The sequence below is a fragment of the Siphateles boraxobius genome, unplaced genomic scaffold (assembly GCF_051911475.1).
Source record: "Siphateles boraxobius isolate OS27281-9 unplaced genomic scaffold, OSU_SipBor_1 8, whole genome shotgun sequence".
NCBI classification, from domain to species: Eukaryota; Metazoa; Chordata; class Actinopteri; order Cypriniformes; family Leuciscidae; genus Siphateles; species Siphateles boraxobius.
In genome coordinates, this window is record NW_027509208.1 from 22166965 (window position 1) to 22192646 (window position 25682).

The window sequence follows — 25682 nt, forward strand, 5'->3', positions numbered from 1 at the left end:
TTATCGCGACAGGTAGAGATCCATCCTTGTTAGAGATCCGGATCGCTAAAGACCCGAATTTGTAATAATGATTGGCGAAAAATTCATGCATTTAAGGGTTAAAATGCTCAGAATAACCAAAGTCTTGTACAAAGCAGGATGTTGAGATCTGTCTGTGGTGCTGTGATGACGTTTCTGAGTGTGAGGGGAGATGCAGGCAGTTTTGCTGTGTATTCACAGTTTTTACTCTTAAAGGTTAACCATAACACTAATATGAAAATACTCTGGTCTTAGTTTTTCACAACTAATTCATTAAGGGGAGGGATTTTCTTCTTTTTTTTCGATGTAATGTTGTATGAATACGTGAGACCTCTCATAAATGGGCTATAACAGAGAGTTTTGAGAATGGTTTAGCTTCAAACTTGTTTTGAATCATTAAATATATCAATAATGAGGATGAATCTAATGCCAAATATACAATATTTATATAAAAAATACATATATTGATAAATTAATATTTGCCTAATTTAAATAGTTTTTTGGTTTGTTTTAACCCATATTTATTTGAACTTTGTCAAGATTATTTTATAAAGCTATGACAGCATGCAGGATCGTAACAAAAACTGAATGTATGATTTGATGTTTCATTGCTGTTAGTTGTTTTGGCATTTTACAAATAGTTTGGTATTTGTACAATTAATTTGCCTTTTTATTTATAATTAAATCTCTAAATATGAAACGTTGGGGTTTTTGCAGATGAGGATTGTATGAAGGGTTTTGGTCCTTCTCTGCTTTAGTTTTGCTTCAGTATTTTGCCTAATTTCAGATTTGATCAATCTGCCTCTTTGAATAATTGAATATTAAATATGATAATTTGTTGTACATAGAACTCCTATTAAACTTTTTTGAAGAAAAGAAAGAATTGTGCTTTTTGTTTTCATTTCTTCTGAATATGTCAATTTACTTGAATATAAACTGCTAAGACTTGCCCACACTAAAAGATTTTTAAAATCTTATCAGATTTTCAAAATGTGAGAGACCACAAACATGACGATAAAAAAAAATCATAGATTTAAAGGGGTCATCGGATGCCCAGTTTCCACAAGTTGGTATGATTCTTTAGGGTCTTCATGTAAAGTTTGTAACATACTTTAGTTAAAATTCCTCAATGGTTGTGTAAAACAACACCCTTTTACCTCCTCAAAAAAAGCTCTGCTCACAACTGCTCACCCCACCCCTCTCTTCCATGGGGGGTGTCAACACAAGACAAGTAAAGTGCTGCCTTGGCGGACAGTATACAAATGGCTGAGGGCGAAAATATGCTAAATGGGACAGTCAGTCAGCGGTTGTGGGCGGAGCACGAGCAATATGACATCATATTGCTCAGAAAATCCAAACGACTTGATTATTGAGCGTGTTTATATTTTTTTGAGGATTTTTGAGTGAATGGAATTTTTTCATTGTATTGTGGTTGTGTCCACACACTGCAAAGACACATTGATATGCAAACATATAAAAGTGAATTTGCATCCGATGACCCCTTTAAGAGTTTTGTTCCTATAGTGTGTAGAGTGATGTTATGTGATCAAGACAGCACAACACACTAACAGATTCCATTCACAAACAACCAGAGACCTGACTGTGAACACCGGAAATCTTGCAAAATCTCTCACAGTCAAAGTAAACAAACATGGCGGACGACGGGCAAAAAGAAATGGCGATAATAGTGTTTTCGGACTGCTTTTTACTGAAAATTCACAGGTAGGGAAAAGTAAAAGCGTGTCTTCCGTCAGCTCACTTTCTGATTGGCTATCGGTTTGTTCCACGTGACAATCTACAGATTGCACGCGCGCTTGTCTTCGGGGTTCCCCCAACACAACAGGATTACTGATTCACGATTTGGGTTCGGTGTAGCCCTGACGTTCGCAACACAGGCTCATTGGAAAAACGTATCTGTGGCAACATTTTTGCAAAAAACAAAATACGTACCAATACGTACATATCACTGCAGTTTATAACAGAAATGAACAGCACTTGTACGTCTGTAAGATGTCTGCTAAAGATCTGGGGATCTGGAAAACACCTGCTGTGTAAATAAATCTGATAAACATCTGAGAATGAGCAGTTATACATACATTCTAAACCATAAACGTCTTACAGACATCTTCTAGACATCTATTTGACATCTGACAGGAGACGTCTCAGAGATGTATTGCAGATGAGCAAACACTAAAAAATACAGACGTCTCTAAGATGGTCGTGTGCTATAGAGGTAGTAAAACCGCAAGCACTTTTAATCGTTTTCACACACAATTATGATTACAGGGGCAAATTATGGATTAATAAAGACTGCGTTTTTACGCGGCTCCTTACGAACTTCAACGTAATAAAATGTTGCCATATTCACGTTCATCTGTTTGGTGCCTCTCACTGGACATTTCACTTTGAAACAGTAGCGAAACGTGCAGGACGCATGTATTTTGCAAAAATGTAGATTCAGTCACTCTTATCACACCACACCACAGTTAAATCTGATAAAATAATCTGTAGAACCATCAAGATAATTGGGACTTTACCAAGGATTGTCGGAAGGGGAGAATTGGGCCTAAAATCAGCCCGATTATCTTGTACTGTGTGGGTGCCTTTAGTGAATTCTAATTAATTTACTAATTCCAAATATCTGGCATTGTTTAAAGAAACATGACATGTAGTATTTGATCCCTAGATGTCGGATGGCTTTATTGTTATTTTTTATTAATGTAAAGATCAATAGTGTGTCTATACAATATATGTACAAAAAAAAAACTTTACCTTAAATGTTTCTGAAGATTGCAAAAAGCAAGCCAGCCTATCAACATTTTCACAGGGTTGACATTTTCCTACGGTTTAGCTTCTGAAAGGCACCTCCTAGGTGTATTTCTTTCAAAGTACTTCGAAAAGGTGTTCATGATGATGGTGCTGGGTAAAGAAACCACAAGTAACCCACAGAGAATGCAAAGTGTAACTACAATTCTCCCAGCCACTGTCTGTGGATATACATCCCCGTATCCCACTGTTGTCATTGAAATAATGGTCCACCACCAACAAACAGGAATGGAAGAGCGTTTGGACAAAGCTTCTTCCTTTTCAGTGTAGTAGATAAAAGTTGAGAAGAACGATATTCCAACAGTAATGAAAAGAATGAGGAGACCAACCTCACTGTGACAGTTCTTTAAAGTTTCTCCAAACGCTTTCACCCCCTCTGAATGTCTTGCAAGCTTTAGGACCCTGAAGGCTCTCATTAACCGGAGAACCTGAACCACCTTGCCCATGTTGACCAGACTTTGGTTTTCCTCCCCATCATCTTCGTCCAAACTTTCAAAGGCCAGCGTCACGTAGAAAGGCAAGATCGAAGCGATGTCGATCATGTTCAGAGGGTTTCCCAAAAACCTCCATGGGCGAGGAGCAGCTACGACCTGCAGGGCAAACTCCACTGATAAGAAAAGGATACAGATGACCTCCAGATAATCTAGGACAGAATGCTGACTGTCAGTAGCGTGCCTGAATTCCGGCATACTGTGGATACACATGGCCACAATGGAGGTTAAAATGACCAGGACAGAAACCACCGCTACACCTTTGGAACATTTGGAGTGACTGGGATCTTCAAGAGTTTGCCACATGAGCTTACGCGCTTCTGAACACCAAGTGCCCTCAAACCTCCACAGGTCACTTCTCACAACCGAGATATCTTCAGATGATGCGCTACCTGACTGGATACAAGCGTTCTGCTTCTGTTCAAGGAACCAATCGAGACAGCAGGCTTCCAGATCCAGCTCACAAATGCCCCAGTATTCAATTTCCTGGCTGAAATAAAACACACACAGTTCCTCAAGAGCATGAAAATGTCCCGTACGATAGAAGTTCAGAACACAGTGGAAGACTTGAGGGCTCCGGTCGAAATAGTATTCCTGTTCAGCGGGGCTGTAGTCGTCACAGAGTTCCAAGATGGCGGCATCGCTGCAGCACACGATTAACTGACCCACACGTGTGTTGGGGAACCGGAGCAGAACGCAGCGCTCCACCTTGTGCTGGATGCCTCCAACGTTGAGGTTAATGAGATCTTCCTCCTTGCCTTGATGGTGGAGAATTTGTCCATACATCATGGTGGTACTGATTCATTGAATCTGGAAGTATTGCCAATGGTATACTTGCATTATCTACTAAAAATACAAAAATGTGGATGTTAGCTACATCAAAAACACTAAAAACTGTTTAATCAATCAGCTAATGAACTTAGGGAAAAAAGTTAATGTGGGTTATATATAGAGCCCTATGGTTCTCGACTCAATTCTGGTGCTCTTCTGTCATTTTTTTTTTTACTTAATCGGAATGGTTAATTATAACACAATATTTAAACCCATGGTTTCCTTAACCTCAACTCACCTGCTGTAAACATATCCTCTATAGAGACCGAATCTGTCTAGCCTATTTATTTTGTAGGTCAACAAGGGGGATATCACTGCAACAGAATATAACACTGCATTTAACATAATGATCTATCAGCATGCACCGATTATGTTTTAATGTTCTTTGTTTTTGACATTTTATTGACACTGATTTGAAAACAGGCTAGTTTTTTTATATATATTAAATCTTATCAAAGGTATAAATAAAGGCAACTTAACTTAAATCATCTGTAAATTGCTTTCAGCAGCTAAACAGCAACTAAAACAATTGATGAAATGGCGATGTCAGAGTAAAAGTGACAACATAAAGAACACATTTGAAAACATTATATTCACATAAAAAAAATACTTTAAATAGAAAAACAGAAAATAACTATGTCCTGAGAAAACAGTTGCCTAATTAATTGACTCTTGTATCGCGTTCACATACCAACAGCTATAGCAAAAAAAAAAAAAAATTACGATACTGGTATTTTGGCTTCCAAGATGTTTGAAACATAAAAAAATAATTAATAATACTGCTAGAGAATCCAAGCATTTATAATTCAAAAGCATTTAGTTACTGAGAAACAGTCCTGATAAAACCTTTAACGGTTAAACTTGACATCTAGACGCAGTGCTCACTATGAGTCATACCTAGAGTAAGACATCAAAATAAAAAGACAATGGCAAAAGAGACGATGCTTATCGCGACTGAAAAAAAAAATCAACTTAAGATCACCTACCCACGCGGCATCAAATCATGTGTGCCTTTCCGCACTGACGTCTTAAAAAGGGCACAAGTCAAAAAAAAACGTTCAGTTAATAATACATGATCACTATGGGTACAAAGAGCCAACAGTTTACCCGTTAACCATCAAATCCAGGTTCACACCTTTGGGCGGAGAGTTCTGTGAGAGGTGTTTGAGTTCCTCACCTGCGCGCAATACTGTGCAATCAGACGAAACGCGCTCGAGACACCGTTCTTAATCACCTTCCGGTGAAGTCACTCGTTTGTGTAGAAAACACAGTTGATGGTTTGTAAAAAAACATTAACAAAGATTTCAAAGAATGGGATGCTTCGAAATAGGGTATGTTCCGGCTATGCAAATAAGTGTGTTTGAATTCATCAAGAGATGTGTTAATTTATTTATAATGCTTTTAGGGCTTTATGGCTTATAGTCAATATAATAAGCATTGATGCAGATACCTCTGCAGGTAAGCCATGCTAACCATTTAAACTGTGTGTGTGTAAAGTCATGTAATTCATTACTTAATGGACTATTCTTGCAGGTGGAATACAAGCGGAGTGTCTTGGAAATAGGGTGCAGTTTACTCTCCCTAGTTCTCTGAGTGAAGGAAGTCCTTTAGAGGTTTATGCAGTCAGTAAGTTGTTTATCCCTTTGTTCTTGTGCCAATGAGTTTAATACCTCCAGGAAACAATTCAGAGCTTCTCTGGGCATTTCAGATAATGCACAGACAGTCTTTCTCACACCTCACCTGGCGGCTCAGTGTGGCTACACACAGAAATTGGATCCTTGGGGGAATACGATAGTGTCAGCTTCCCTAAAGAGTTGTTTTGCAGAGAAACAGGTTTGTGTCTTTTATAATTTAAGCATTCCTTTAACCAGCTCTAGTCCTGGAACTAATGTTTATCATAGAAATATGAAGGAGGAAGGTTGGTGCATTTCCACCATAGAATTGCTGTTCAAGAAAAAAAAATGTATAGACCCAACCAGGTTTATTTATTTTTCATTTTTGTAGGGAGACCAGGAATTTAAAGTAGCCATACAGGTTAAACTGTATGAATTCCCCATGCTATCTGTGAAAGTCCTTGAAGCGTCCAAGTCCTGCAGTCACACTGTGGTTTCACGTGAGATTTTGTGTGAGACAAACTCCATGGAGGCAAGTAACTTCATTTTCTTATCTAGCAAATAATTTATCATTTCGGCTCAAATATGGACATTTTAGACATTACATATTGTCTGTATGTATGAAGTTTGACCAATGGCAGCTGGATAGTTTATAGGATTGATAGCTGCTTAATTTGAGGTGGATCACCGTACTTGCGTGTTGGCTCAAGAAGGTGGATTGGTTTTTAGCTGTGTTCAGGGCCATGGCAACGTGCTACACGCAAACCAAAACTGGACCAATCAGCTGTGAGCAAAGTGACACATATCAGATGCAATAAAGTCAATCCCCCTGCATCTCACACTACAAATTAAGGGGCTGTTTACATGACACGGTTTTCAACTTTTTTGTGTGTTTTTGCCTTTCTTTTACAATGGCCGAAAAACGCAAATGGGATTCAAAGTAAAATGTTTTTGAGAACGATGCTGCTATTGTCTCTGTGTAAACTACAAAAACGCACATTTGTAAAAATGGTCACATAATGCACATTCGTATTGCGTTCAGTCTATTATAGGTGCATAGTGTTTCTTTACAAAGTAGCATTGCCAACTACTAGCCTGGCAAGAATAATACAGCGTCTTTGGTCGTTTTCACTGCTTTGTGTGAACTGGGATCATTTTGACAATTGTCATCTGTGTGCAAAAAAACCCAAAAGAAAAACTTTTTTCCATTTTTAGTACATTGTTGTCATGTTAACGTACCCTAAAACTTTTAGAGACAAATCCCATGTTCCGTCTGATTGGCGGTTTGCTGCATGTGTCACACTTTCAGGTGAACACGGTTCAAGTTAATCGAGTTAATCACAAACTCTGGGTCAAACCCTGAGTTGACAATGTTTATACAGAGCGTTGTGAGCCTGCTGAACTTGATCTAAACCATGTCTGATTTGTCAACTCTAAACCTACTCTGAAACCCAGAGTTTGTTCAACTAGCTTCATGCAACAGGCTTCAACTAGGCCAAGTTTGCTACTGCTGCAACTCAATGTAATCAGTAACTGCTCTTTATTTTTAAACCATTAGAGAATCTTGAACAGTGAATGTTCTAATGTGCCAATGGAATATCAGTGTTATTGCTACCACAGCCTGTGCATGCCTGTTTATGTTCTGTCAGGTATCCGTAAGGATTGCAATACCAGAATTCAAGGAAACACCAGTGAAAGGGGGGGTATGTACCCTTTATTTATTTTTAGTAGTGCCTCAGTAACAACACTAACAATTGTTCATACTTTGAGTACAAATGGTGTGAACTGAAAACCACTTACACCGCATTAATGATGTCTGCAATTGCATGTTTTTAAGGACATTGTAAACCATGCCAAAAATGGCAGATATCTAGATTGCATTCATACTATATTGAATATACCTTTTTTATCATGAAATTTATCAAATTTGGTACCAACTCTGTATGCTATTATAGACACCGCTATAGGCTAGCATTGAAGGAGTCCTAATGGGTAATAAAATACCATAGATATGGGGGGGGGGGCAACTTCCTAGCAACTGCATAACGATGCACTAAAAATACTTTGGTAACCGCATAGCAACGTCCTGGCAACTGCCATAGCCTTTTGGTTGCGAGTTTTACGTGTGCAAGCACCACTCACATGGTTTATTTTTTCATCAAAATGTTGAGTGGTTCTAATATAACTTCAAATTTTCTTCATAATTATGTTTGATACAGATTCTTACATTTGTCCTATTGTAACAGCCCACAGTTATACCTAACTTGCAACTCTGGAAAATCTTACTCTACACCCCTGGAGAGAAGGCTTTTGATAGAGAGACCCTCCAAGGGATGGGCTACAATGTTCACAGTTCTCCAACACGGCTGGTCATGCGAAGCCCATACAACATGGCTGAAAACTTTTTCCAAAATGTAAGAAATGTTTCATATGCCAGTGGATATAATGCATTAATTTCCCTACAGTGCCTGAAGTATTTTTCCTTGTCAGGTTGATGATGTTGACATGATTGTGTTCAAATCAGTGGTCCTATTCAGAGATCGCTGGATGATGGCTATTGTGGAGTCGACAGCTGCCTGTCCAACCAGTGAGACCTCATTCTCGCACACTTATTTTGCCTCTTTGGTGTCCCATGACTGTGTAGTCCTGAAGTCCTGTACTATGATTTAACTTCAGATGGAGCTTCTGTTGTGGGTCAGATGATTTCTTGGCGGTTTCCTCTGCACTTAACTCCTTTGATGTCCTCAGAAGTTGAAATCCTGGAGGTGCACATGGGCATTGATGGTAGAAGGCTCACATCTGAAGAGATGAGTAGCCGTAACTACGGCATGATCTTCACAGAGTCCCATGTAGTTGTTGAGATTCCTATTGGGGCTCCTGGTGGATACTACAAGGTTGGGTTTTCTACAAACTTAAGATTTCCTTAATGCGTCTAATGCCTAGTTCACACTACATGATTTTAAAACGTCGGGCTCACACTACATGACTTGCTCTCTGTGAAATCAGGAGTGTTCAAGTTGTTGAGCTGTTCACACCACACGACACAACGTGATTGATCCGCAACAGGAGGTAACGCACTACACGAGTTCACAACAACTCTGTCACCCAACGATTCTATCTTGTCTACAAACCACGTTTTGTCACGAAAAACCAGGCGAACCAGAAATGAGGCGAAACCGCACGCGCGCCGAAGAACACAAACACGGCCGCGAATATGGACGTCAGACAGAAACTAGTGCTGCAAACTATTTGCGCGATGATTTGCTCTGAGAAAAAAACTCAAAAAAAAAGAAAAAATAAGAGTATGGCCGAGTGGATCCGCATACGCGAACAGCAGGGATTGTCTGTGCTACAGAGAGAGTTGGAGGTGAGTACAGCATGTTTATATCGGAGATGTGCATGTTTATGTTTGGCTGACGGCAAAAATCGTGTATTTACCTGCGTATTTACCCGGTGACCTCAACCCATGCCTTGCTCTGATTGGCTGTTGTTCATGACATCAGTGAGGTTGAGTCGTGCGACAGCTCTTGATATCTAGCATGCTAGATATTTTTCTAGGCTCGGCGACGCGTCCGTGAGGCGTCTGCGAGTGTCTTTGATGCGTTGTTGGCTCTTTCATACTAACAGATTGGCGAGCGTTCATCGTCCGCTAATCCCCAGTGATTTGCACGTGATAAAACCTTGACCTGTCCGCGAGCTCAACGATTTGCAAATCGGGCTTAAAATCATGTAGTGTGAACTAGGCTTAACTTGAATATGAGTAACACCCCTTTTTTTTTTTTCTTTTAAATAAGAGTCATGCTGTTGAGAACCAGTACCATATAAGTTACACCATAGAACCCATGCTTGAGCTTATGTGGATGGAGGGTCAGGATAAGACCACATATAAGGTCTTATTCCCCATCACCACCCCTTTGACACCATGGCCCCCCCAAATCACAGACAGTGAGTGTTGAAATTAGGGCAGAACGGCTTATTGTGTATATTCTCTCTCTCTATCTCTATATATATAGAATCTATATATATATATATATATAAAAAAAAATTTTTTTTTTTTTTTTTTTTTGTTATGTGATCAGAAACTCAACCCAAGCAGAAGGTGTTTGAAGCATTGCTGGGTTACTTTCTACCTGATGTGGTGCTGTTGAATATCACCTTTGGCTCGGAATTGCTCACTGTCTCTGAGGTCATTATTAAAGGCATTGGCCTGCAAGAGCAAAGCTTCCCCAATGACACCAAAGCCTTTTCTCTCCAGGTTCCCTTCTCTCAACCTTATGTTCAAGAAAAGGTGTGCGATTCACTTCTTGTTTATGAAGCTGTTGTTTTATTTGCCCTGTCTTAACATGTTTCATCTGTAATGCAGATTCTTCGCCCTGATAGAAGAACCTACTTTCTTCCTCTTGTCTTTGGTTTCATCATCTTACCTGAACAGGCATCATTTTCACACTCCACAGTACTAGAAGCTTCTTTAAGTGACATTGGTAAGACCTTTGTAAGAACTTTTCTATATTGGCTACGAGAGGAGTGCTCCTGGGGATCTCACTTTGTGCCAAGGGGGGAAGGTTTGGCTGGTTAGCACAATCCAGGTAGTGTATATAATAATGCCTTATGAATGGATAGTCTAAAATCCCTTCACTGGAAACAATCCACTGTGTGCCTTGAGTTTTCAGCAGCATGGTCAGACGCAGACTATCATTTTCCTGCAGCTCAAGAGTTGTTGTCCACTTGGCACTTATGGCTCAGGTGATTAGGCTCAAAGTAAATTGTCAAGAACGGAGTGGTCATGAGCAAAAACGGCAGTAAGATCATGTTCTTTGATTCACTTGCCATTGAGAATGATAGTGGATACTTTTGTATTTGAACTGCAGGAAGGCAGATCACTAAGAGCAGAATTGTGCATAGATGAGCTTTGTGCTGATATTTAACTTGGTGTCCTTTTTCTTCTGCAGTCCCTCCAACTGCAGGGGGAAGATGCAATGAGGATATCTTCAACATTCATGTCAAATATGGAAGCACCCCAAGATCCCAATTACAGATCAAACTGGGAGAGGTGGAGCTGAGTGATGAAGTAATACAGCAGTATGAACACCATTCAAATGAAACCCATTTCTTCATTATTGTGCCGTTCCTAACACCACTTGTGGCTTTAGAGGTATTCTTCAGATTTCTTGCGTTGCACTGGTGATTTAGTGTTTCCATAGCACAGTTTACTAGTCATGAGTGGTAAACCTGTATTTAAAATATTCATCCAAATATTGACAACTCAATCTATTTGACTAAAGCCTCATGTAGCTTTTAACCCTTTGCTGACTGACTTTATACCTTCTATTTTTCAAGTCTGTTCAGTTGACCGGAGTCTTGGGAAGAATTGATGTGGAACTTTACGATACCTTGAATAACCTGCATGTCAAAGATTTCTCCCTTGCCTGCCCCTTTTTTGTAAAAATGTCAGGTTGGTTCATATTTGACATTACTTTTCTAATGATGTCTTGTTGCTATTTTACGATTTAGTTTCTTTGTTGTGCTAGAGTGTTTTTCTAATGGAACGATTAGTGTGGTGATTCCCAAATTGGAATCTGTACCACGTCTGCTTCCCGGTGAACTCTCTCTAAGAGACCCAGCCTGCAAACCCTACTACAATGAAGACCACTTTGCTTTTTTTCGCTTTGATGTCACCTCTTGTGGAACCACACGAACGGTACGATGAGGGTACTCATGTCAAGCTTTCACACTCCTTCTGTTATGCGACCCAAATTATTTACCAACTCTTTTACTTGTTTAGTTTGTCGGGGACACCATGAAATATGAGAATGAAGTCACCTGGAAGAAAGATCTTCAGGCCTCCGAATTTCATCCCGAGACAGAATTTAGGTCCTGAGCTTTAGTCATTTTAATTTATTTATTTTATTTCAGTTCATTTGATTAATTTATGTAGGGCCTTTAAAAAGAATAGAGAAACTACATGATTTTATTAGGTTTTTTTTTTTTCTCAGTGAAAGTTTTATAGTTTATGCCTCAGTAAGCTTTGCCCATTAAAACAAGCAAGGTTGTTTAAACAGAATAAATCAACTATTTGGCAAAAAAAAAATTTTAATATGATAAACCTAATCCACAAAATGGTTGGTGTCCACTAAAATAAAAATGCGCTGCATTATCAGTGACTGAAGCAATATTTTGTATACAATACTAGGTCACTTATTTCATTTATCAATGCAGAATTAGGAAATTCACTTAACATTTAGTGGGCATATCAAGCATTTGGTAGATGTTTATGAACATTTGTAACCTTAAACTAAGTTTTTTGCTATATTAAAGTATCGGCTTATACTTATACAGAGCAATATGAAGTACAACAATCACTTAAATGTTAATAGTGTTACCTTTTCTCCTGAAACTGCTCATCTCAAACAGGATCTACGTGTCCTGCATTTATAGCACAAACTCCACCCAAAGTATGATCTTTCATGCTGTTTCACACTTTAAAGAGCCAGAGGCTGATGTTGGGAAGGGTGAACTCACTGTTAGCTTGAGGCTCTCTCATGGTATGTAAACTACTCCATTATTTTACTAGTGGTTCCATTTAAAGTTGAATCCATTATATTTTGGCATTCGTTTTAACACATTTTAAAGGTAAAATTGTAATAAATGAGATTGAAGAATGGTACTTCATTGTATCCGTTGGGAATTGATTGGATCTTAAGTGAATGTTATGAAACAAAACAGAACCAGACAGCGTGCCATTTTGCAGATACAATTCCTAAATGGCAAGTTATTACATTTTTGATTGAAAATGACTGACTTTTTTTTCTTCTTTGGAATAACATGCAATTATGGGTACTTCACTATAAGACCAGAAATGCATTTAAAGTAAATGGGATCCAATTTGATTTCATGTTGACTAAAATTATATTACTGGTGTTTTTCCCCCCCTCCAAGATATGGTCTACCGACTGTTCTATCATGATGGCGACTACCCTGTTTTAAAGTTTCTGAAACAGCCTTTGTATTTTGAGGTGGGTATGGATCACTCCAGGGACTCCAGGGTAGCAGTAGGCCTGGAAAACTGTTGGGCAACACTCACCAAGGACAGAGAATCCCAACCTAAATGGGATTTAATTGTTGATGGGTATGTTTGAAGCATTGTGTGTGTTAGAACATTTTCGTCTTGATGAGGGCTCTAATTCTTCATCTCTAATCAGATGTCCGAATCCTAAAGGCCCTGAACAGACCATCATCCATCCTGTAAGTGAAGATGACAGAGTGGACATCCCAGATCACTTCAAGAGATTTGAGGTTAAAGCACTTACTTTAAGAGAGGATGATGGGAGTTCTGAAAGTGAGGATGCCACTGTGGCCAGACGGGTAAGATGAAAAGTTTTCAGAATTTGCATTAAAAATACAAATGGTTTTCTAAAGTCTATTTTCTGCATTTTTTTTTAAATATATTTCTAGTAAATGTGGATTAAACTGATAACGCTGTAACAGTTAATTTATGTTCAAAATAGGTATTTGTCCACTGTGACGTTGTCATTTGTCATGCTGAAAACACTGCTGATGGACGGTGTTACAAACAGTGCATGGCGACTCAGAATCAGATTGGGAGCAGCTCAAATCGGGGTAATGGTCTAAATTCAATCAAGTTAAAGTACAGTGTCTCATTTCTGACCGTTCACACTCTTCCACAGTTCGCAGAAGTTCAAGCTTTTCAGAGGAAGCCCTGCAGCATGTGTCTACTGGTCCCATTCTGTTGATATGAACATGTAAGCGCATTTAGTTTTCCAATTTATCTCTGGAAATGCACTTTAATACTTCTGAAGGCATCAGCACAAGGAGACTCCTGTTTTTTTTACACCGCTTGGTGCAACATTGAACTCAAAGTTATCATGTAGCTGATGCAGATGATGCTGGGAACCTTTGGACATGTTCTGTGATGAATCGCATATCTGCCCTGTCAAACTTAATTTCTCACATAAAGTGTCAGGCATTTTTGCAAGGACAAATTACTGGCACTCACATTGCAATTCCTTGAGGTACTGTAAATGCTTTGTCCACAAGATGGGGTCAAGTTGAATAAACCATTTTAACCCAATCAAGTGTTATTTTATCATTTATTTGATTAAGACTTGTTTTGAAGAAAAAAGCAGCCACTGTAGACTAAAAGTTCAAAACCACAGTAATTGGGGAAATATTGGCCAAACTAGAATAATTCAAATGTGGCCTGAGGGTTGTTGCATAAAACAAGATTGGAATACAAGACAGGCTTATTTTGGTTAGTCAGACTTATTGTCAGTGGATTCTGTTTCATAAAGCAAACTTAAAATAGTTCAAACTCAATTACTCTGGCAACTTATGATGGGAAACTAACCTGGTCCAGGGCAGGCTAACTGTCAGGCTAAGCCCGAGTTGGTGCTTTACCAGAATACCATTAACACTGGCCCGCTGGGAATGTGATTATACCTCTGACTCTCTGCAACCATTTTATTTCATTTAACCACTATCAGTCCAAAAATGAAAGGAAAAGCACTTTAATAATGTAATAGATTCTAACTTCAATGAGTAAAAAATGTAAAGAAGTAAAGTTGCATTTGTTTAGTTGGTGTGATTTTTGTAATTAATCAAGGAAATGTCTATAAATAGGGAGCTCAACCCATATCTGACGGACGTATAGTCATAGTGTGTCCTTTCATTGATGAGGTGGTGGATGGAGGAGATATAATCATACGCAGGGCATTTAAAAGAGAACGTACTTTCAGGGAGAGGGCAGACCTGTTGGCATTTTCTGACAACTATCTGCATGAGTGGTATAGATTCGTCTAAGTTAGGTCATGGTTCGACGTCTAAATATTGGACCTAGTTTGGACGTTGAATAGATGTCCAAAATTTGTTATGGACCGATGGACCCAATATAGACATGATCTGCACGTCTATCCGACGTCCAGTGTTTAGTGGGATGCTTTGATTTCATGAAATTTAAAAAATATCAATTATTTGCAGACAGTGTGAATGTTTTTTTTTTTTTTTTTATCTGCTGGATGTTTCATTAACAGATTATTAGAACAGGTTGCTGCTTTTCAACTTTTATGTATTTATATTTTCTGCCTTTATTTTATTTGTTTTAACTTTGTCCCAGATCCAGCATTTCAATCTTACAATTGGCTATACAAAAAGTAGCCTATACAAATCCATCATAATTTTTTTTTATAAGAACGTAACGTTCAGTCACCAGTGTGATTGCATAGAACTGGTTAACTTTACATTAGCTTCTGCTGCGTCACTACTCACATATCAGAGGTGTTTATTGTGGACAACATAAACACTGGCCTTGTGTATAATAACTCACTGAGCGATTGTACTGTCTCCACTAGATGGCATTAACAATGTGTGCACTGCACAGCTTTGTGTCCAAATTTGGAAGAGGAGAATGAACTGTGCGTGAGAGCTATGTTTCCAAGATAAGCATAACATACTGCTGCCAGGAAACAGATAGGTCAACATACAGTAGCGTAAAACATACATATTTACAGTAGGCATAATGTAAATTAGCCAGTAGAGAAAAACATACATATTTACAGTAGGCATATTTAGCCAGTAGTGAAAAACATACATATTTACAGTAGGGTTATGTAAGATTTCCCCCCGCTTGCACAACCATTCAGTCGGCCTCTATAAGAGATTATGCTTTTAGTTTTCTGTCATGATGTAAGTAGCCTATATTTTTGTTTCCCAGCCCACAGAGGTCGACAGAGAATGAATTGGTTGTGTTTTTAAACGATTATTTCACCCAAATTATGTCATTTGTTCACATCAGATTGCAATTAATTGGTTGAACTGGTTCATTTATGAATCAGACTGATCGGTTCTTAAAGGGATGGTTCACCCAAAAATGAAAAATCTGTCATTTACACACCCTCAAGTTGTTCCAAACTTGTATGAATTTCTTTCTTCTGTTGAACACAAAAGGAGATATTTTAAAGAATTTTGGTAAACAGTTTCTGGTCCTCATCGACCTACATAGGAAATGTTTGTTAAATTTTTTTTTGTAAGTTAACCTTTAAGTTCACTCGCACTGGAGGAAAATCCGCATGAATAGTTTTTGTTTAAGTTATGTGTTCATGGACTTGTGTTAGGGTATATGATTTTATTTATAACTGTAAGCTAGCCTACAACTTTCTTTTTTGGTATAAGAAAAATGGTTCTAAACAGTAGCCTACCAAATTACGGTTCTTCAGCTTGTAACAATAGCAGAACCCTTTTTGGTGTTAAATAAAACCCTTTTAATATAAGCTTCCATAAAGAAACTGTCACGGTGTGTGAGGGTTGAAGGAGAAGGCTGAGTCAGGAGGCTTCAATGCAAACAGTTTACCCCTCGGGCGGCCACGGCGGTGAAGACCCGCGTACAATATTCATTGAATTGGTTGAATAACCTGTTTAGTAAATAATTGTTAGTAAATAACTATTTTCCTGCTTAACTGAACACACGCAAATGCGGCAAGTCAGAAGCAATCAATCACAGAGAGTGTTCACACACTGCCGACAATGCGTTCAAACAGGGCTGCGTTTCCCACAAGTATCACAAGAAACCTTTGATGCTTTGGGAAACGCAGCCCAGAACAATGCTTAACAGAAGACAGAAAAACATATGTTTGAGCTATTTCACAATAAACTAATTTAAATTGTAGCCTACATAGTTTGTGCAAATAAATTATTTTTTGTATGTTAAAAGTTCATAGTTCTATTTTGTAACTAATTTTAAAAAGGTTGCATTTTATGGGTGCAACAGCCGATCACTGGCAGTCCCTTGTGAAAATTATCATTAAAGTGATCATAGTTCAACTAGGCCTATAATATTTTGTAGATTTCCATGGATACCACTACAAGTAAACATTGTAACCACGTGTAAATAAAAATATAATCTAATAAATTCCAATTAAGGCATATTGAATGTTAAAATGCCTTTAGCATATAATCTTTAGTCGGTATCATTACCCATTTTAATTCAATAATTTAAGAATTTTTCAAATTTAAAAGTTCAGTTTAGAAGTATTGGTATCGGTATCGATATCAGCGATACTGGCCTTGAAAGTATCGGTATCGTATCGGAAACAAAATAAGTGGTATCGCCCATCCCTACTGAGCGAACGGCCGGGATCGCGCGTTCATGTGTTTTTGGGGCGTGACTTTGGAAGGAGACGAGAAGGGAGGGGGTGGGAGTTAATGGAATAATGAGCTGTGTTTATTGCAGTCCTGAGAGGACTACAGACACTCGATTTTTCTAATTTCTTTTCCAGATTAGGCTACTTACATTTTAATTATGCATTGATATATAAAGACAGTTTAAACAAATTTGGAAAAAAGTATTTTTAGGGAATTATACCCTGCCTTTAATGCGCGTCTGATTGATTAAACCACGCGCTCTTATTTCAGTGTAATTAATATTGTAGTTCAGCAGTTTCCTTCGTACATTCAGTTTAACGACATTAAGTTAAATTTCATTCATCGTTCATGATTCATCGGAAGCATATGCATTTTAGACACCTATGCGTTTGCTCGTTCCATGTAATAAATGCGCACCCTTGAATAAGTGGGGTTTTACTTCAACTGCTCAGGACGGGTATGACCCATTTCCGTAAAACTTCAGTATCTTATCTTAAAGAAAATAACGGCGACGTTTCCACACAACAAACGCGTTGTTTCAGCAGTGCCCGCGCAATGACATGGCAGCTTTATCAATGGCTTGAGCGGTTCGACTCAAGACTTGCTTTCTCGATAGAGAGCTGTCATCTGCTCATGTGAACATCAGTGGCTGTCCTGAGGAGAGCTCAAACATGGACTGCTCAAAAATCTGTAGATAATAAGAGCTATGGGACCGAGCGCGAGCGAAATCCAGTGAAAGATGGTAAAGAGTGCAGCGAGTATCTGTGAAGGAGAGCTGTGAGGATGCGAAATGACGCCGCACAACGCCTCATTAATTCGGGCATAGTCATTTTATATATTTTGAAGCACTGAATCGCAATAGAATCGCAAATTATTCGATTCTTAGCATTTTAAATCGAATATTGACCGAAATAAACGATTCACGAATCAAAATACATTTTTCAAGATCGCATAGGATCGATGCATTGAGAAAACGAATGATTCGTTACACTCCTACTGTTTAGGCATAAAGGCATAATTAAAAAAAAAATCAAACAATTTGGATTATAAATTCCATATCTCTGTTACTTACTTTGTGGAGAATAGAAGATGAGTAGGCCTATCCTTAACTGAACAGACTTGCTGCACGCTTACATGTTCTGTTAATCTAAAAAGAGAAAAAGACATGATTATTAGGAAATGATTGTTACAACAGTTATAATTTATAGACATTATTAGAAAGATATCATTTACCTGTTGAGATTGTGTTGACAGTCTGTGTAGTTGTAGCTGAGCTCCAGAAAATCAGTGATGAGGGTTTGACAGTTACAGATTCTAAAAACAAAAAGAAAAACTTTATTCTTTATTTGAATAAAGAACCCTAATCTCCAACACAAAGAACCATTTCAGCATATAGCCTAAAGGGTTTTTCATGACGATACGGTTCTAAATAGAACTGTTACTACATGTAAACAAACTGTCTTTTATTACTGTACACAATGCATACAAGTCTATGTTATGGATTTATGAATGAACCGCTCATTTTAAAATCTTCCCGGTCTACTGACATGACATCTGCTTCAAATATTACAATGCCCATGATAACTTTCATTAGCTCTACAATAAGTAAATCCAGTTCATCAGGTAATTACTCTTCGACAGCGATGACATAGAAATATAGGCTACAGCTGCTGTATAAGTTGTATGAGTTCTAGGCCTACGGTATAACTTCTCACTTATCTCCTTCAGTCTGTGTTTCTGTTCATATTGTGTTCCTGTTATTCACAGAGAGTGCATGCGGTCAAGTTTTCAGCGCCAAACGCTCTCATTATGTTTCCTACCCAGCAGCAGGAGTTTGTCTTAATAGCCATTCCTGCAGTGTATGCAATGGAATTCAGGAAAGTAATACTCCCTTAAGACCTCTGAGATTAAACATATGCAATGTATCACTTTGAAGATATAATTTATCTTAATGTTTAAATAATTATCTGACCTCAAGCCCTGTTGTGGCAGCCATCTGTGTATGACGCTCTATGTAACATTAATATGTCCATAATACAGGCCTATATATATATACTGTATGTTAATTTATTAATGTTTATTAATATTTTCTGTATATAAATTGAAAGAAGTGTGTGTGTGTGTGTGTGTGTGTGTGTGTGTGTGTGTGTGTGTGTGTGTGTGTGTGTGTGTGTGTGTGTGTGTGTGTGTGTGTGTGTGTGTGTGTGTGTGTGTGTGTGTGTGTGTGTGTGTTTAGAGAGAAAAAAAAGTAAACATTTGTAAATGGTGGAAACCATTGTCAAGGATCCATATTCTTGCAACAGGCGGTGTAGATAGTCACTCGTAAGCTGAAACTCATTACTGAATAACCCACAGAAGTCTGGAGAGTTTTTGCACAGTCGGAAAGATAGCGGTTGAAACAGCAAGAGGGAGTGAGAAGAGATGGGCATAAGCGCTTGGCCTCTGTTTGACAACACTGGCTCTGCCATTCAGGGGTTCTTATCACAAACAAAAACATTCTTGCAGTTATTCTTCAGATGACAACTTTCTGTGGCGTGAAAAGTCTCTTGCTGAATTTGAAGGCTAAGTTTAATATAGTTTCATATTCCCTTGCTATGTCCCATCAGAGTGAAATACTGGGTGAATTTTTATGTTATGATACATTTTATTGAATGATAAAGTATGGCTATGCATTTTTTTTTAGCAGTAGTTGTTTGATTATGCAATTTAATTTCTTCATTTTATTTTATTTTACATATACAAAAATGAATGCGAAACAGGTCAACATTTTTTCACCCAAAGTAATTTTATCAACGCACGAATTAATCAAAATCAGTTCAGACACCCCGATTATGTGGTGCAATCAACAACAGTTTGTTTATTTAATATTGCAAACATCTGTGCAGTCTGGGTTTGTGATGTGGAGATTTTCTGTAAACGGTCAAAAGTTTGGAATAATTAATAGAGGTCTCTTCTGCTCTCCAAGGCTGCATCTATTGGATCAAAAATACAGTTAAACCAGTAATATTGTGAAATATCATTACAATTTAAAAGACCTGTTATCTATTTTAATATATTATTTTAAAATGTATTTTTTTCCTGTGATGGCAAAGCTGTATTTCAAGCATCATTACTCAAGCATTCATTGCTGCTTAACATTTCTTATTATTATCCATGTTGTAAACAGTTGTGCTGCTTAATATTTTCTGTGGATGATACACTACCATTTAAACGTTTAGATTAGTAAGATAAAAAAAGAGAGATTGATACGTTTATTCGCCATGGGCACATTTATAATGTTACAAAAGATTTCCATTTTAAAAAAAGCTCAATTTAGTTGAGCTTTCTATTCATCAAAGAATACTCAAAAGAATTACAGTTTTAAGCAGCATTGATAATAATCAGAATCATTATTAATAATTGACACTGAAGACATCACAGGAATAAGTTACATTTTAAAATATATTCACATGGAAGGTAGGTTTTTATTCTAATAACATTTCACAATATTACTGTTTTCATTGACTGTTAAAGGGCAAGTTCGGTATTTTACACTTAATTTTTTTTTATTATTTTACACTGTTTTAAGATCGTTTCTGATGAAATAGAACGGTTAAGATTGAAATTTGGACACATGCTGCTGTACCCCCCCCCACACACACACACACACACACACACACAATGGTTTCATAGGGGCACTGGAAGAATCATTCATAAAACGCATTAAACTTTAGTTTACCACAGGAACCAAAAATTCTTGGGACAGCAGCATGTGTCCAAATTTCAATCTTAACCGTTCTATTTCATCAGCAACGATCTTAATACAGGGCTTTAAGTGTAAAATACCGAAACTTGTCCTTCAAAAAAGCACCATAGTCATATTATAATATGCATATTACAGGTCTTCTGAAGACAAATGGTACTTTTGTGTGTGAAAGTCACATTTAGAATTTTTCCTTGACAGCCTTGGTCACCATTCACTTTCATTTTGTTATAATCCCCTAAAGGAAATACTAAATAAGATGTTTTTAACCTTACTGATACCACTGACCCCCCAAATATGATGTTTTTACAAAGGGCCACCTTCCTAAAGTATAAAGGTATATACACAAAAAATGTATATAGGACCCATTTATACTGTGTGAATGTATTTAATATAATGCTATTTCTAAATTTATTTATTTATTTATTTATTTATTTATTTTGGCAGACAAATCAAAATGAGAGTGAGAAAAGGATGGCAAAATTTTTCATTTTTGATTGAACTATTTCTTTAAATAATCTCTTTGATTGAAGGAGCAGGTTTTTGGAGACAGCAACTATCAATCACTGTGAAGTGATACCTAAAGCAATAAAAGATTTATCATTCTAGACAAATCTTTTACATTCAGAACTCTTAGAATATACTCTCGCCGGTCAGAACTTCAGAAAGTGTATTGCATATTTATCATGGGAAAAAAAGCTCATCCCAAAGCTCATATGTTCTGAGTTTGGGGCTAGTGGTGTAAGCGAATCCTTCTGGACTGCGCTCAAAGACAGCAGCTGTCCACCGATTCATCACCCCAAGGAGTCCACAGCTGCTCGACTGCATCAATGCATACGCCGGCCCAGGTCTGTCAGCAGAAGCCCTGGGGCCCTACATTCTCAAAGAATTGCTAGGTGTACTGAATTATAGTTACAACATTTCAGAAATTATTTGTAGAAGGCTTCCAAGTCCTACTTGGAATGCTAAAGCCCCCAGTGACGATTCGATTTAAAACATCCCATAGTTTCCAGAAAAACTATAGTAATGTTAAAAGATTCTACTATTGGTGTGGCTGGATGGAATTCCAATTTTTGTAAATTTCAATGTTTATTTATTGTTTTTAACGTTTATAAGCCTGAACTTGACATAAACTGTAAACTTGTCCCTCAAATCTGATTGGTTGATTGGAATGTTCTTCCAGGATTAAAAAAGATCTCACACTTGCCTTTTTCACCTTTTTTCCCACAATTGTGATTGTCTTGCAATCGTGATCTTTTCTCTTAAAACTATGACTTTAGATTTCACAGTTCCACCTGGGTATACTCATGATGTCTGCCACCTTTATCTCTGAAATAACTATATTAATATGATATTTTCCATAGTTACAAACTCTTGACCAATCACACATAATTGGAAAGTGAGTGTTGGGTTCTTTATAGCAACCTTACAGTTGACAACAGATCCTGTTGTGGCACCTCTGTCAAATTTGGAGGGTTCTAGATGCCAATAGCACCCTTTCCCAAATCGCACCCCACCCTCATTTCCTGTGGTAAGGGGCTGTGGGAAATCTTGTGCCGTCTGATAAGGGGGCCAGAAGGGAAACCCAGACAGGCAAGTAATCAGTGCGTTGGATGTTGGTAATCAAGAACAATCACAAGTCAGCATCTTGTTTGTTTAGCATTAGCATCCCATTCTCTACCTAGGCATTCCGTAATGCTTACAGAAAAATTACAATAGAATGTAATACTTTGTTTGTCCAAAATTAGGCTAGTATCTGTAACATTGACTGTTAATCTGTTATTCATAACCTTGTCTTATGTTTCTGGCTGACCCCCTGCTGACACCATTGAGCGAACAGAGATTAACAAAACAGCTTAATTTTTATATAACCCAAAAGAATGACGTTTTTTTTTTTATTCTCATTGTGCCCCTATTATGTTTTTTTGAATATTACCTTTCATGTTGTATAGCCGTTTTTGAATATAAGGTCTGCAGAGTTTCAAAGATCAAAATGCACAATAAATGGAGTTATTGTCTCCCAAAAGAAAGAACCAATTCTAAACTGCCTGAAACGAGTCGTCAGTAATTCCAGTCTTCCTGCATGAACCTATGTAGCTTTGTAACAAATCTGCATAATGATCCTCATTGGCTGCCCGTGAACAACGTCTAATTTGACCCGCTATTAAACACTGTAATTGTAGCTGAGGCCTGGGAGAGTTTGGTTCGTCTTGACCACATGTCGAGAAGACAGTTTTCTGTGCTGCAAAAGAAAATCTACTTTGCATACACTTCCAAAGGCCGAGGACTCATGCTGGAATTGATATGGTAAAACTGTTACTGTTCGTATCAAGTGCTTACAAGAGGAAGCATTCAGACCTGAAATTCGGAAATGGTAATGGCCGTTTTGTTTCCAACAAGCACTGTAGACGGTAGACCAATCACAACAGACTGAGCCATCTGACTAATCGGAACAGAGTAGACCAATCACAACAGACTTTGCCGTCTGGCCAATCAGAGCAGAGTAGACCAATAACAACAGACTGAGCCATCTGACCAATCAGAACAGAGTAGACCAATCACAACAGACTGAGCCATCTGGCCAATCAGAACAGAGTAGACCAATCACAACAGACTGAGCCATCTGGCCAATCAGAACAGAGTAGACCAATCCAACAGACTGAGCCACCTGACCAATCGGAGCAGAGTAGACCAATCCAACAGACTGAGCCACCTGACCAATCGGAGCAGAGTAGACCAATCACAACAGACTGGGCCATCTGGCCAATCAGAACAGAGTGGACCAATCACAACAGACTGAGCCATCTGGCCAATCAGAACAGAGTAGACCAATCCAACAGACTGAGCCACCTGACCAATCGGAGCAGAGTAGACCAATCCAACAGACTGAGCCATCTGACCAATCGGAGCAGAGTAGACCAATCCAACAGACTGAGCCATCTGACCAATCGGAGCAGAGTAGACCAATCCAACAGACTGAGCCACCTGACCAATCGGAGCAGAGTAGACCAATCCAACAGACTGAGCCACCTGACCAATAAGAGCAGAGTAGACCAATCCAACAGACTGAGCCACCTGACCAATAAGAGCAGAGTAGACCAATCCAACAGACTGAGCCACCTGACCAATAAGAGCAGAGTAGACCAATCACAACAGACTGGGCCTTCTGACCAATCAGAGCAGAGTAGATGAATCACAACAGACTGAGTCATCTGACCAATCAGTGCAGAGCAGGCTCTCAGAAAGGAGGGTTTAGAGAAACTGGATCCTTTATTGAATTAATTCAGACACTGTGAGAAATGTAATGCAATGTATATTATGAGAAAATGTAAGTGCTTTTTAGTTTGTTTGTTTTTTACTTGAATGCATGTAAATCTCCAAAACAAATTTAAGAAACTTTAAAACAGCATAATAGTTGTTTTAAAACTATTAAACACTTTAATACATTCTTAGAGTCTGATCATCTGCATGCATATATTACAAAGGTTCTTTGCATGTTATTGCCTGTTGGATTGTATATGAATGCATGAATCAGTATCTGTTTCTAAAATAGCTTAAAGCACCTGAGATCATTTGTGACCGTCTGACAGCAGGAGGCTCTGGATTTAGTGCTGGGTTTGAGAGTTCTGTGGTATGTGTATGTGAAACAGGCGTGTTATTGATGTCGGACAGGAGTACAGCCTGTGAGTGCAAACTGCCTGACTTACACGCAACGCTTCAGATGATGAAATGAAGTCACGATTTTAAGAGTCTACTGCAATGGGATTCTTCAGATAAGCAAGGAGCACAGCTAGTGAAAAGGAAATGTGAAAATAATGAAATGATGCTAATGTAAGGCTCAAAATCATTTGTATTTACATTTCAATTACTATTGAGAAACTAAACATGCATTATGTATAAAATCAGAAACCTAAACAGCATCCTATTTAAAGGGAGAGAGACCAGAAAAACAGAAAAAAATCTTACTAATTACGTTCTGCCCATTTCCTGGTTTATCTGCTGGACTTCCTCTCTTCTGGAAAGATTGCAGGACTTTTGTCTGTGTGGAACAAATGGTACTATAATAAGCACATTTGTTAATAATACATTCATTCTAGATTATTTAAATGAATTATTTTAAGCTGAATTCATTATTTAATTATTTAAATATTTGCACCAGATCTAATGCAAAAGCAAAGCACCAGCCATATTCAAAAATTATTTTCTTCAGATAGTAAAGCATCAGATAGTATCTTTAAATTCTTTGTCCTCAATTATGCAGATAACAAAAGCAGAAGTTGGTCTCAGTCTATTGCCAACATGAAATGTACGATAATCTTTAAGCTTTTAAGAGCTCTTTTAACATATTCCATTTCTTTAAAACATCTGTACATAAATGTTTCTTCACTGCACTCAATTTTTCAAGAAAATTGCAGTGAAACTTATTTATAATGCCTCTTGAAAGACAATATGTTAACTTTAATGGAGTCTAGCACTGAGTGTAGGGCTTTAGAGAACTCCACAATGTTAGTTTCCTTAAACTGGACTTAATTGAAGTGGCTCCATCCACCCTTTCCTCTAGCGTTTTAATCAACCTGCCATTATCAGGATGCCTTTGGAAACCAAAATGATTGCGGCTCCAACCTGCTGAACAAACAAAAGGGAAAAAAATAAAGAAAGGAAAACAGGATGCATGAACAGGAAGTCAAACATTAGTGGCATTGTAAGTTGTAAATAAAGGATTGAAAATAGAAATATTTAAAATATGAATGCATATATTTAAAATCATACTTTTATAAATAATCTCTCAATTAAGTGTACTGTTTAGGTATGTGCAAAAATTATATATATATATATATGTGTGTGTGTGTGTGTGTGTGTGTGTATATATATATATATACACACATATACATACCAGTAAAAAGTTTTGGATTGGTAAGATTTTTTATGTTTTTAAAATAAGTTTCTTCTGCTCACCAAGGCTGCATTTATTATTATTATTTTTTAAAACAGTAATATTGTTAAATA

The 25682-nt window shown here is 37.8% G+C and overlaps 2 protein-coding genes across 3 annotated transcripts; one reads left to right on the forward strand and one right to left on the reverse strand.

Moving 5' to 3' along the window:
- Positions 1–2736: 2736 nt before the first annotated feature.
- kcns3b (potassium voltage-gated channel, delayed-rectifier, subfamily S, member 3b) lies at positions 2737–4481 on the reverse strand. Its single transcript, XM_077219548.1, has 2 exons — positions 4401–4481; positions 2737–4178 (listed from the first exon to the last, which is right to left on the reverse strand). The coding sequence occupies exon 2, from the start codon at positions 4122–4124 to the stop codon at positions 2859–2861; it is 1266 nt and encodes a 421-aa protein (XP_077075663.1). The 5' UTR covers positions 4125–4178; positions 4401–4481; the 3' UTR covers positions 2737–2858.
- Positions 4482–5359: 878 nt separating this feature from the next.
- On the forward strand, positions 5360–13868 carry zpax2 (zona pellucida protein AX 2). 2 transcript variants are annotated; one of them, XM_077219545.1, is made up of 21 exons: positions 5360–5497; positions 5572–5624; positions 5700–5792; positions 5875–5999; positions 6171–6311; positions 7429–7482; positions 8026–8193; positions 8270–8366; positions 8456–8673; positions 9574–9724; positions 9859–10067; positions 10143–10260; positions 10729–10931; positions 11117–11231; positions 11308–11477; positions 11562–11650; positions 12191–12321; positions 12716–12905; positions 12979–13141; positions 13285–13396; positions 13465–13868. In XM_077219545.1, the coding sequence occupies exons 1-21, from the start codon at positions 5478–5480 to the stop codon at positions 13533–13535; spliced, it is 2691 nt and encodes an 896-aa protein (XP_077075660.1). In that variant the 5' UTR covers positions 5360–5477; the 3' UTR covers positions 13536–13868. The 2 variants fall into 2 exon arrangements, with proteins under 2 accessions (XP_077075660.1, XP_077075661.1); XM_077219546.1 differs by lacking the exons at positions 5360–5497; positions 5572–5624; positions 5700–5792; positions 5875–5999; positions 6171–6311 and adding an exon at positions 7232–7301.
- Positions 13869–25682: the final 11814 nt, after the last annotated feature.

Excerpts from the sequence above, each read along its gene's own strand:
- kcns3b (XM_077219548.1), bottom strand. The coding sequence starts at position 4,124 with ATGATGTATGGACAAATTCTCCACCATCAAGGCAAGGAGGAAGATCTC.
- zpax2 (XM_077219545.1), top strand. The coding sequence starts at position 5,478 with ATGGGATGCTTCGAAATAGG. Across the intron at positions 7,483-8,025 it reads AAACACCAGTGAAAGGGGGG|CCCACAGTTATACCTAACTT; the intron begins GTATGTACCCTT and ends CTATTGTAACAG. Across the intron at positions 11,478-11,561 it reads CTTGTGGAACCACACGAACG|TTTGTCGGGGACACCATGAA; the intron begins GTACGATGAGGG and ends TTACTTGTTTAG.